The sequence below is a fragment of the Muntiacus reevesi genome, chromosome 8 (genome assembly GCF_963930625.1).
Source record: "Muntiacus reevesi chromosome 8, mMunRee1.1, whole genome shotgun sequence".
Taxonomy (NCBI): Eukaryota; Metazoa; Chordata; class Mammalia; order Artiodactyla; family Cervidae; genus Muntiacus; species Muntiacus reevesi.
In genome coordinates this window covers 20,036,815-20,049,690 of record NC_089256.1, presented here as the reverse complement: position 1 = coordinate 20,049,690, position 12,876 = coordinate 20,036,815, and the positions used below count along the sequence as shown (strand labels likewise).

At 44.4% G+C, this 12,876-nt stretch overlaps 1 protein-coding gene across 1 annotated transcript in view; it reads left to right on the top strand.

Moving 5' to 3' along the window:
• Positions 1-12,876, top strand: part of DSCAM (DS cell adhesion molecule) — a 667,745-nt gene that overhangs the window by 611,694 nt on the left and 43,175 nt on the right. Inside the window, exon 27 of the mRNA XM_065943286.1 lies at positions 2,132-2,308. Within this exon, the coding sequence (XP_065799358.1) occupies positions 2,132-2,308 (177 nt within the window). The remainder of the gene's footprint in view (positions 1-2,131; positions 2,309-12,876) is intronic.

Genomic DNA, 12,876 nt, shown 5'->3' with positions numbered 1-12,876 from the left:
TGACTGGCCCTGGGCTTGTCCCTCCCACCCTGGCATATTGTGAACCCATCCTTGAATTTCCTGCACAGATTCCTCCCCAGTCAGAGCACAGGCTCGCCCCCAGCATTTCAGGCCTGGGCAGGGTGAAGGCAAGAAGGTGCCTATGTAGAAGTCCTAGAGCTGGTGATACCAGCCTGGGCCCCCGCCCTCAAGACCGCTGATCCCAGATGTGAGGCTTCTCCTCAGAAGCCCTGCTCCTCCTGGGCCGCATCACTCTAATCTCCTGGCCTCAATCAGCAGTGACTTCAAGAGGTTCCATCACAGAGTATCAGCTACCATAGAATAGCACATCTGACCTGCTTTCTCCTCCAATTTTGTTTCATTCTTTGATCTGACAAAGGGTTTGACGCTGACCAAACGTTTTCCCTAGTGTTTAAAGGCTCCCCAAAGTCCTTTGCTAGCAGGGTACACATTTGAGCAGAAAGTATATTTCTTGCTTTAGATGACGGATGTCCACTAATTGCCTTTCGATCATCCCGCTCTGGCACTCAGCCTCACTATAATCTGTGTGGTCCAGAGTGCAGAGCTTCAAGGTGCGTGTTGGTGATAGGCTTACAGCTAATCATTTAATTAGCAACCTCTCACATGCAGCATTTGAAACTGTCATTCTTACTTACAAAGTGCTCTGCAAACTTTAAATGGTTATTTTCTAAAAGAAATGTCCTCACTTTATCCAAGATCTCAGATTAGAATCATGAAAAACGTCCTACGTGTAAAATGTTCTGAAACCTGAAATGATTTTATTACACTAAAAAGAAAAATGCATATGTCTGTTTTCCTTGAAAAAGGTTACATATTTCTTTGAACCAACCTTGTGGATATATAGCTTTAATATCTCTCGTATCACTTCTGCCTGAAGAATTTTTTTTCATTTGGGGAAAAACAAACATTGATGATTAGCTTTCTGTCTGTACTAGTCAGATTTCAGATTCTTCCGTATTTTTTTGGACTCTTTCTTCTGCCATTCCCTCAGCCAGGTGTTTGTACTGGTCCTGTGTCATCTTGGTTTTGTGGACACATCCTCACCTGCATCCCCCTTTGTGCTTCTTACCTGAATTCTGAGCATTTGCAGTTCCAGGACTCCAGCCAAAACCGGTGTTTATAAATTGGAAGAATGATATTGTTGGCCTTAGCAGACAGCAGAGGGGCCTGGTGTTCTGTATTCCTGCTCTACTCACTAAATGCAGGACAAAGACACTTTTTGTCCAAAGGGAAATGATATTATTTTTGCATTATTTTTCCTAAATTACTGACTTCCTGGCCCTTGTTTTACATGGAAAATACAGAAGACTGGAGCATCTTTTCGTAGTGGTGGATGCCAAAATGCAAGCTCCATTAAAGGGGATGCCTGTGTCTGAATCTCTGGACCCATCTTGTTCAGCCTCTCAGCAGAAGGCAGCTTAAAGCAGCTCAGAGTTCAGACTGCTTAAGTGTTTCCTTGTAATTCTAAATAATCTGAATTTCAGAGCATTATAAGTGTCAGTAAATAGCTTGCTTTAGAGACCTGGATAGCTCCTCTTTGAAAAGTTGATTTTTCTCTAATGTCCCGAAAGGAGACTTTTAAAAGTAGATTTGGTCTTACATCCATGATAAAGAGCAATGAAAAAAACCAAAGAAAAGAGATTTTCAGCTCCTTTAAGCAGGTCTATCTGGTACTGTCTCCCCGAAGCCTGCCTTCTGTCCACTTGCCAAACCCATTGTTCCTTCTTTGATGTGCAATATTTCAAACAGCCACTCTCAATTGTGTTCTGGGTGACACTCAACTCCAGGTAAATGCATGTGACTTTTTAAAGCACCCACCCTGGATATTATGCTTTCAAGTGTCTGCACCCAGCATGTTACCAGTGAAGTCCCTTTCAAAGAAATGGGCTTTGTCCTTTGAGCAGACTCTAGTTCCATGTTCTGTAGAGTAAGCATAGGAGGGAAGTGAGTAGTAAAGAAATTAGCAAGGACCTAGATGAAGAGTTCCTTTCATCTTCATCTCCGTGGACGCCCTCGGATCACTCGCGCGGTTCTTATAACCCATCATCCCTAAAAACTCCGCCATGCTGTCGTCATTAACAGCCACCTAACATCATGACCCTGTTTTCAGGTACAATCCCCCCACTCATTAAGTCAGTTGTCCAAAGCGATGAAGGGCTGACAACCAACGAGGGGCTCAAGATGCTGGTGACCATCTCCTGTATCCTGGTGGGGGTCCTGATGCTGTTTGTGCTCCTGCTGGTGGTTCGGAGGAGGAGGCGTGAGCAGAGGCTAAAGCGGCTGAGAGGTGAGCGGAGGCTCAGCTGTTCCCCCGCACAGCGGGACCAACGGCTAGCTGGGGGGAATCTCACCCCACAGAATGCCTTTCCCTCTCTGGGCTGGATCCCCAGGCTGCCTGGTTCTGTGACCCGTGATGTTCCTTGAGCAGGATGTCAGGGCCTCATGGGCAAGTCAGACAAAAGTTACTACTCAGAAATTGAGTGAAAGCCAACCTCTTTCAAGTGTCCTAAATCCTACCTTGTCAGTAGGGCAGGCCGAGAGAATGACTTTCCCGTGGGTCTGCCAACACCACTCTTTAATTCAGTCTCTGCAGCAACGCCACCAATTACGGCCTCCTTTAAAAAGACCTGTCTGATGGGCTCTGGAAATGAGAACTATTTTATTGCCGGAAAGAGGAAATTGAGGGTTTATGGTCCCGGGAAAGCATTGTGAGGCAGAAAACACACACGCTTTCCTGAATTAGAAATTGGAGCAGAATCCTGGTGTAAGAGTTTCACTTTAACTAATAGAAAATAAAATAATAGATGATGATAACTTGGGCCAGATGAGAGCCATTGTCAGCAGCACCATTATTACGATGTCCAGCTCTGTAGATTCTGTGCAACGGGGCTATTTCCAGGTCGTGTGCAACAGTCCTACAGGCCCTGGCTCTGCAGTGTGAGGACAGTGAGTTCTTTCAAATACAAAGCCCTGGGCAGGACAGAGTTCTCTGAGTCCCTCCTCTTTACCTGTCAGGGTACTGAGCCAATCCAAGTTTGGGTAGAATGCATATCCAAGCTGTCTGCACTTTAGAATCAGTGCAGTGAGGGGAATGCAGCATCGCCTCTGTTCTTCAAATTTTCATTTGAAAGCCAAGCTTGGAAGCTCTGTCCTTAAGATGTCTCTGGGATATCTCCAAGCCCTGCTGGTAGATCTGGACGTTGACCTCTTGTGTAATTAACCATAGAACAGTTAGATCAGTGGGACAGGGGGATATTTCCACCTGTCTTCTCATAGCCAGGGCAACCTCTTGATATGGCTCTCACACGCCTTACCATCAGCGTGCTTCTACTTGGCCAATGAATTAAAGTGACTGAAGAACTACACACGGCACTCCATCTGCATGCTTTAATAGTCCTTTTGCTTAAACCTTCTGCAGCCCAGTAATTCAGATGAACTGTCGATCTCACTGAAATATCCTTTCTAAATAACACTCTCCACTTAGCGTGTAATTTTGCACATTCACGTGAGTAAATCTTGTACACTGAGGGTCATGCTAGGTGATCGATGTACAAAATGTGAGAAAGAGCCTTCTGAACCTTAGGTTCAAAGTAGGAGGCAGACACTCGGGCATCTACCAGCGAAAGAGCCCAAATGTCACAAGCGCTGAAACGGGGCTGCAAATAAATCCTTCGTAAGCACAAAATAGGAAGCAATTAATTGCAACTGGGGAGGGAAGGGGGTGCCATTTATGAGAACAGCATCACAAAACATCGTGTTGCCTAATCTATTGAGAAATTCAGTATCAGGTGTGCTATATTGGATTCCATTCACAAGTGTTTGTCGTTAAAATATGAAAAGGATTTTTTTAAAAAATAAGTTGTTCAGTTCAGTTCAGCTCAGTCGCTCAGCCGTGTCCGACTCTTTGTGACTCCATGAACCATAGCACACCAGACCTCCCTGTCTATCACCAACTCCCAGAGTCCACCCAAACGCATGTCCTTTGAGTTGGTGATGCCATCCAACCATCTCATCCTCTGTCTTCCCCTTCTCCTTCTGCCCTCAATCTTTCCTAGCATCAGGGTCTTTTCAAATGAGTCAGCTCTTCACATCAGGTGGCCAAAGTATTGGAGTTTCAGCTTCAACATCAGTCCTTCCAGTGAACACCCAGGACTGATCTCCTTTAGGATGGACTGGTTGGATCTCCTTGCAGTCCAAGGGACTCTCAAGAGTCTTCTCTAACACCACAGTTCAAAAGCATCAATTCTTCGGCGCTCAGCTTTCTTCACAGTCCAACTCTCACATCCATACATGACCACTGGAAAAACCATGACCTTGACTAGACGGACCTTTGTTGGCTAAGTTATTTATTTTTGGCTGTGCTGGGTGTTCATCATTGCACGGACTTTTTTCTAGTTGTGGTGAGTGGAGGCTACTCTCTAGTTGTGGTGCAAGGGTTTCTCATTGCAGTGGCTTCTCTTGGCGTGGAGCACAGGCTCTAGGCACATGGGCTCAATAGTTGCAGCTCCCAGGCTCTAGAGCACAGGCTCAGTAGCTGTGGCGCATGGGCTTAGCTGCTCCACAACATGTGGGATCTTCCTGGACCAGGGATCAAACTTGTATCTCCTGTATCAGCAGGCAGATTCTTTACCACTGACCACCAGGAAAGCCTCCAAAAGGACTTTTTAAACGCCCCCCCCCTTTTTTTTTTACCAAAAACAGAAACCCATAGCCTGGCCTTAGGGACATTGTTATTGAGGTACCAAGGCTGTCTGTTCTTGTTGCGCTTACATTGAACTAGATGCATTTAGAAGACTAGAAATTGTCCATATAACATTCTTAAAAACCAACGGTAACACTTTCTCGTCCATCATTCCTGTTTGATCACAAGGGTTTACCTACAAATGTGTTAAACACTAAATCCCTTCCAGCATCTCCCACCCTCTGCTAAATTCACCTTTTCTTTTCGCCCTGGCCCCCGTTGCTTCCTTTCACCTCCCCAGCTATTGTCTGATTTTCCTCTTCTACTTAACAACTTGAACACCCCAACCTCGCTCTTCTCTGCCAAGAGCAAGAAAAAGATGCTAAAGCTGTTGCATATTCTTCCTGGTTCATTTGAGTCAGACCGGTGGCAGGTGGAACGTCCTTTCCTTTTGTTCTTCACAGTCCCTTGTAATTTAGTTATTGCCTTGCAAGGACTCTGTCTAGAAAATATCCTGGGCTGGCATTTTTTGTTGTTGTTACCTCTGCTGTCCCACTCCGCTATTTTGTCACTGGTCTTGGTAAAGAGAGCAACTCATCACATCCTCAAGTCCAGCCTTTCATTCCCCGGAAATGATTTTGTTTTTTTTGTGCTGGAACAGAGGGAGAGCTAACACAAAGATTTCAGCAGGAGGAGAAAATAAGTGCTGTGGCAAAGAAGATGTATTCATGGGAGATGCTGAGGAGCAAAGAATGCCAGAGAAGTAGCTGGCAGGGCACAAAAGTATCTGCAGTCTTGCATGTTACTTGCCTAATAAAAGCTTCCAAATCAAGAGTTTGATGAGAGGTCAGGAAGAATGCAAAATGATCAGATACCTCATTCCATAGCCTTCCAAATGGCAGGTTTTACTTTGGTTACACTAATATTCAATTCAGCACACTCTTTCTGATTATCTTCCATGGGCAGCCAGGTGCAACGTTTTTTAAAGCTAACTGTAAAATTTTCTTATTAACCGTCTCTATTTGATCACAAGAGTTTGGCTAGGTCCTGGAGAGAAAAGAAAGTTTACTAAGGTTCTGTCCCAGGACGATGGAAGCTGATATCCTGGTGGCAGTCAGCAAAGGCTTACGTGGGACATGCTCGTCTTTCTATAACATTGAAAAATGCGCCATAAAAGGGCAGAGTGAGTGACTAGGGCTATTGGGAGAATCAGTGAAAGGCCAGAAAAGAGAGTGAAAGTGTTAGTTGCTCAGTCATGTCCAACTCTTTGCGACCCCATGGACTATAGCCCACTAGGCCTCTTGGTCCATGGGATTCTCCAGGCAAGAATACTGGAGTGGGTTGCCATGCCCTCCCCCAGGGTATCTTCCTGACCCAGGGATGAAACCCATGCCTCCTGCATTGTAGTCAGATTCTTTACCAACTGAGTCACATGGAAAGCCCCAAAGGCCAGACCCTGCCCCCCAAAGATCTGTCTTTTAGGTTTGAAGGGCCCTTGAGCTGGTTTGTTTATTAATAATACAACATATTTCCCATTCGCTCATGGAAGGAAACTAGAGCCATAGAGTTTAAGGCAGTAGGTGCCCGTCTATTAAACAGAGTCCATTAGTAAAATCACTCAGTTACCACCTGACCCACATAAAGCACAGATCGTATCCCTGGGTTAGAATGAGTTCAAATATATTTACAGATTGAATGGCTTCATACAATATTTTATTGTGTAAAATAAGGACATTTCTAATAATAGGTCAGTGTTTCCTGAACAACTACTCTTCAGGATCAAAACTGGAAATAGGAAAATTTGGATTATAGGAAAATACTGCAGGGGTTTCTAATGACCACTGTAAGGTCAACTCCATGCCATTGACCTTGTTTGATTGCTATATGCAAATCAGTGTTTATAAGTAGGTTTGTTTCACTGTATCGACAAGCAGCCTAGTTAGATAATGCACCATAACGTGCTTTATGTAAAAATTTTTTTAAAAAAGAAAGAAAGAAAATGGGACTCAAGCAGTTTAGCCAACCTATATTCTTCCTTCCTGAGTGCATTACTAATTTTAGAGCCTAGCGACCTCCTAAAGTCTAAATTGTCTTCAAGTGCTACATTTTTTTAAAAATCTATAACCTTATCCACAAGTTCAGAAGTCACATTTTACTTTAAATGATGCCCTGATTTTTTCCTATTGCTAGCTCCTTTGAAGTGCAAGGTTATAGAATAAATCACTGGCTGGGCCTATGATCCCAGCAGTGCCAAATTATAAAAATTTGATTCCCATGTCAAGTAATCAAGGCCAGGATCACTAAAAGCTCCCCCCTTAGTTTGAGTTTACCCAAGAGGGTGCAAAGTACCCAACCAGTATGGGTCAGCTGGCAGCACCAAGCCAAAAAGCTGCTTGCAACGTTTCAAATAAGCTAAAGATAAAAATCAGTGGATGACGTAAATTCTGATCTTCTTCCCTTGAACAGAAGCGTATTTATTATTTGAAACATGGTTTTGAATGGATTAATAGTTTAAAGCCGATTAGTTTTGGAAGACCATTCCTAAAGAGAATCTGACCTTTGGTCATCCACAGGCATGGCTGAAGGGGTGGGCCATGACTGTTCTAATATTCCATTTATCTGCTCTGCAAATATCTGAGCTAAATCTCTCCTCATCTGTAAGACCAACACTTAGCTTGAACTCTGATAATCTAAAGGAAGAAAGGTGTGCATCTGGGAGCTCAAAGACACTTGGACTCAAGGTAGACTTGTGTAAAGGTGGCCATGATACATTGAGTCATATGCATGCAAATGTCCCTGGTGTACCTTAGTGAAGGGGTGGTGGGTTGGCCCCCCAGGGGCCTCACTGACGAACTAATAAATGTCCCATGGGGACTGAGATGGGATCAGAAGTCTGAAACTGTAGTTCTCAGCTTTGCATTTTCTTCCTTCTTCATTCCTTTCTTTTTATCCTTTGGACCTTCATTTCTTAAAAATTATCCTTTCAAAACTTCAAGTGTGTTATGGCAGAACTAAATTTTTTAAAGGGTTTCTGTATCTTACAGTGGGAAAGCACAGGAACAGAGGGAAGGCAACAGAGCCAGGCCAATGGCAGCCACGGAGCGAGGGATGGAGGGATGGGGGCAGAGGGGCGGGCGGAGTGCAGGCAGGAGCAGGTGGGGGCCAGGTGGCCTCAACCCAGGGCTTTGCCCTGTGTGTGTGTTCTATTTTGTCCATGTTTGTATTTGCAGTTTTCTGAGATGGCAAGAATATATGGTCTGCTTTCTGGGTTATGTGTCTTGTCATGGCTTTGGAATCAGCTTTCATTTGACTAGATGATTGGGAGTCCGTTTTGTGAGCCTATAAAAATGTAAATACAGATTTTAGAGCCCTTAGGAAAATAGCTGCTTTATGAGATCCCTTTCAATTCCACAGAAAAGCAGGGGTTGTTGTGAGGGAGCTTGCAAGCAAGAGCTTTTGAGAGACGGTAAAGCGGGGAAGGGGCTTCCCAGGTGGCACCCACTAGGTAAAGAACATGCCTGTCAGTGTAGGAGATGTAAGAGATGTGGTTCGATCCCTGGGTTGGGAAGATCCCCTGGAGGAGGGCAGGGCAACCCCCTCCAGTATTCTTGCCTGGAGAATCCCATGGACAGAGGAGCCTGGTGGACTACTGTCCATAGGGGTGCACAGACTTGGACACGACTGAAGCAGTTTAGCATACATGCAAAGCAGGGGGAAATCTGCTACTCAAGTTGGTTTTGTGTTTGGGAGACATGTGCATGTGATTGACCTGGAGAGGTATGAATCGAAGCAAATTCCATTCGCTTAACTAGAACTTCGGAGAGGAAAGTGTGATGATGTGCCTATGAATGAGAGTCCTCTTTTTTAAGGAAATATAAGGGACTTTCCTGGCGGTCCTGTGCTTAAAGACTTTGACTTTCAATGCAGGGGAGGCGGGTTCCATCCCTGGTCAGGGAACTAAGACCCCACATGTCTTGTGGCCAAGAAACCAAAGCATAAAAAAGAGGCAATATTTTATTAATAACAAATTCAATTAAGTCTTTAAAAATGGCCCACATAAAAAAAAATCTTAAAAAAAAAAATTAGAGCATGTGCTCAGGACTGGCACGGCTGCAGTGCTGGAGGCCTGTGCTGCCTCGTTGGTAGGAACGCCTATCCCAAGTGCAGACCCCTCAGGAGGGATGCTTCACAAAGAAGAGGAAGCTGGGGAGACCACCCTGTGATGCTTTTACCCAGCTGGGATGCCTCTTCCTGAAAATTGACCGAACCACAATTAATGGACAGAGCTCTAGCATTTTCCATGCTTTCTTCTTCCTTTTCCCATAAGTCTCTATATTGTCTTGCTTTAGTCTCTTACTGGCTGTGCAAATAGGTGTGAATAAACTTGACATCTTGACACTACTGTGCTCTATTTTGCTGACATGAAAACTGAAGGGAACTTAAAAACCACACATCAATTAACTAAGGACTAGCAGGAGAGCTGGGATCACTTTTTTCTACCCAGTCCTCTCTCTGTGACACTTCTTCAGTTTTGGAACTCTCAGGAAAGAAATAGTCTGTCACATCCATATTAAGCTAGCTTAAAAAGATATGTCAAAGAAACATGGAATTAAACACAGAATCAATCTATTAACACAGAATCAATAATGACTTTATCATCTTATTTTTCCCCATGAAAGATATTTGTTCATTTCTTATCTCTATATTCATTACCACCCAGACCCCTGTATATTTAAAGAAAAAGGATTCCTTTTTACTTGCCTATCCTTAACCTACTGCCTTTCTCTCCACTTCTTTTCCCCTCTGAATTCTTGAAAGACTCTTTGACAATCAACTACATCATGTCTCACAAGCTCCTCTGAATCCTGTCTCACTGCTCCCCCAACCTCTCAAATGAAAATGCTCTCCTAAAGACAGGGAGTCATTTACCTTAAGATCCCCAAGTTCTCCTTTCAGCTATCATCTTCCAGCCCTCTTTGCACATTCAGAGTGTTACCACATGTTATTTTTTGAAACTGCTTTTTTCCATCATTGAGAATCACTAGGAAAGCCTGGTAATCTGTCTCCATCATCTCCCAGACTGGAAGATGAAGGGAAGAGCACAGAGTCAATGATGAGTATAGAGAAACAGCCAGAGCTTTAGAAAGGTGTCACAAAGCCTAAATCTCAGACTGAGCTGAAATTTGTGGGGGAAAAAATGTGGCAGACAACACAAAAGAGCGTGGAGCTGTGTTGGGAAAGAAGAAAAAGAAGACTTGAGATGATGTTCTCATCTTAACAGATGGCAGGTAGAAGAAGATGGACTCAGCATCTGTTTTACTTTGGTGTGAACCAAGAGAGGTGCTATTCGGACTAGAAAATGTGAAACAAGAATTATAGAAAAAGAAGGAAGGATGAGGGGAATTTTGAGAAAGGAAGGGAGGAAGGAATGGAAGGAAGGAAAAGGAAAAAGGATAACTTGGGTTGTTTGAGAAAATCATCAAAACTCCTGATTATTTAAATTGATTTACTCTTTCAAAACCTAGTATGTGCTAGTGATTTTGGGAGGACTGGAGAAGATGCTGCCTAAAGTTATCTTCCTAACTCCTTGCTAGTAGATCAGGCAAGCCAAGCTTACAACAGACTATTACACAGGACCCCAGATGATGAGAACCAAATTGTGGGTACCAGTCGATGCAGTGATAATCCCCAAGAGGGACATTTTCTCTCACTGGAAAGATTAGCTAAGGTGTCGTGTGGTTCCCCCACATTGTTGTTGTTCAGTCACTCAGTGGTGTCTGACTCTTTGCGACCACATGGACTTCAGCACGTCAGGCTTCCTGCCCTCCACTGTCTCCCAGAATTTGCTCAAATTCATGTCCCTTGAGTCGGTGATGCCATCTAACCATTTCATCCTCTGTCGCCATCTTCTCCTCCTATCCTCAATCTTTCCCATCTTCAGGGTCTTTTCCACTGAATTGGCTCTTTGCATCAGGTGGCCAAAGTATTGCAAAAACCCTCAAAAAATTTTTTTAGAGATTCTGAGCAAAGTGTTTTCAGACATAATCCCAAAGACCTTTGTACATCATCTTTGAACAATCAGATTAGAGAAGTTTTAGGAAGTATACTCCATACCCATTTTCGAAAAACAGTAAGTTCTAGAAATTGTAGATTGAAGTAAATTAGTTTAGGTTATAGGATAGGTTGTGAGCATCAAAGGACATGACAGGGATCAGCCACAGCCTGAACAAATCCTATTTGCACTTTGACAGGGTTGATAGAGAAGAGAGGACCAGGTTACAGCACTGGGCTGAAATACAGGCGAGCTAAGCTGATTTCTGAGATGGCATAAATCCAGGTGGGAGCTAATGTAGTAGAGGATGAAAGGCTAAAACCAAGGAGATAAAATTTAATAGGGAAAATTGGAAAGTCTCCAGTGTAAGTTGTGAAAATTTATTTACTTAACATATAATGAGCATTGTGTTCCCAACAGTGGGTAAGAGACTATCAAAAAAAATTTATCAGTTTCTAGGCTCAGCCTCATTTAATAAAGGACAACACAAAATCACAGGTCTTCCATAGAAGAGAGTCCCAAGTGGAAAACTGCCTATAAATTCTGCCATCTGAGGAGTGATTGAGAAAATTAGAGAATTCAGCCCAGAAAAGAGAACACTGAAGCCAAGCTACCTCAGACATGCCAGCTACCTGGAAATATTCAAATGGCTTCTCAGTGGTTCCAGAAGGCGCCTTTCTTATAGCCAAGGAGAAATTACATCAAGGGATTTCAACACAAGAATAGGAAGCTGTTTTTCATAATGAATTATATCCTCTGGAAACGACTGTGGTGTGGTTTTACTGTACCAGAGGCTGGAGATAAAGACAAAAGGGCCATTAGAGAGACAGTGTGAAACCAGGAAGTCATGATGCAAAGTGCCAAGACTGAGCTGAACAGATGCGGAGATGCTAGACAGGTGCAAAGGTTCTCAGAAGCCCAGGGAACCAGAACACCAGCGTCACCTGCTGGGTCGGGAGGGTGTATAGAGCAAGTCATGTCTGGAGGGAGGGTGGGGGCAAGGGCTTGGAGGGACAAAATCATGGGGGCTATCGGCAGAGAATGCAAGAACAGAAAAGCCAGAGAGGGTTAGCTGTTCAAAGTAAGAGGGAACCAAGCTAGAAGGACAACTAGGTCCAGCACGGGAGGCTGGTACCCTGAGCTGAGGAGTCCTATCGGCAGGGAGTCTCCTTGGAGAATTTCAGAGCGCAGATGTGACCTAGTGAGGGGTGTGACTCAGAGCCATTTCTGCCCTTTCTGCTGTGGGCAAGCTGCTTAGAGGGCTGAGAGTCTGGAGCTGGGCAGACCAAAGAGGGAGATGCTGATGAGGAAATGAGAATTGAACTGGGAGAGAAAAAAAAGCTGAAGTCTTAGGGAGACTGGTGTGTTGAGTGGGGAGCCCTCAACAGGCATGAAAGCCAGGTCAGTGATGGAGGAGATGTAGGCACCCTCCGGTCAGCAAGGGTGTTGTCTGCCCTGGGGCTGCTGCCGGCCCCAGCTCATTGTAGCCTCTGTCCAGGGCACTGTGGAAGGGATCCAGACATTTATTAGAGGAGGATTGGAAAACTCTGTGATGCCCTTAAGATGCCACGACTCCATGATTTTTAAAATAGTCTCTTAATTTGTCCCACATCCCCTTCTCACCCCTAAAGAGGAGAGTGTCCAGAGTTCTTCCTTTTCTTCTCCCCACCCCCTGTATGAACAGAAGACCCAGAACCCATCATATCCTTGACATCTCTCCAAACTGGCTTCCAAATCAGCACCACCCCCCCACATAATTTACTTTAATACATTAAAGGACTCGATGTGTTTGAAGCCAGACATCTCAGCCTGCACCCAAGTCGCTGTTTCCTTGCTTCCTGAAGGAGCTCAGAATTCCAACACTGGCTCTTTCTGTGTCCTGGAACACTCTTCCTGTTAGTTTGTGCTCTCTTTAAGGTGATGACAGTCTTACTTCCTCTCCAACTGACCCAGCCTGAGACAGTACCCTCCAGGGTATGTCCTTTGGTCAGCTGTCATGAAGAATGTGCTCCTCTGCGTGTCCCTAAGGATATGACATGTGTCCCCCTCTATGTATAAAGGGCTTCCCCGGTGGCTCAGATGGTAAAGAATCCACCTGCCATGCAGGAGACCCGGGTTCAAT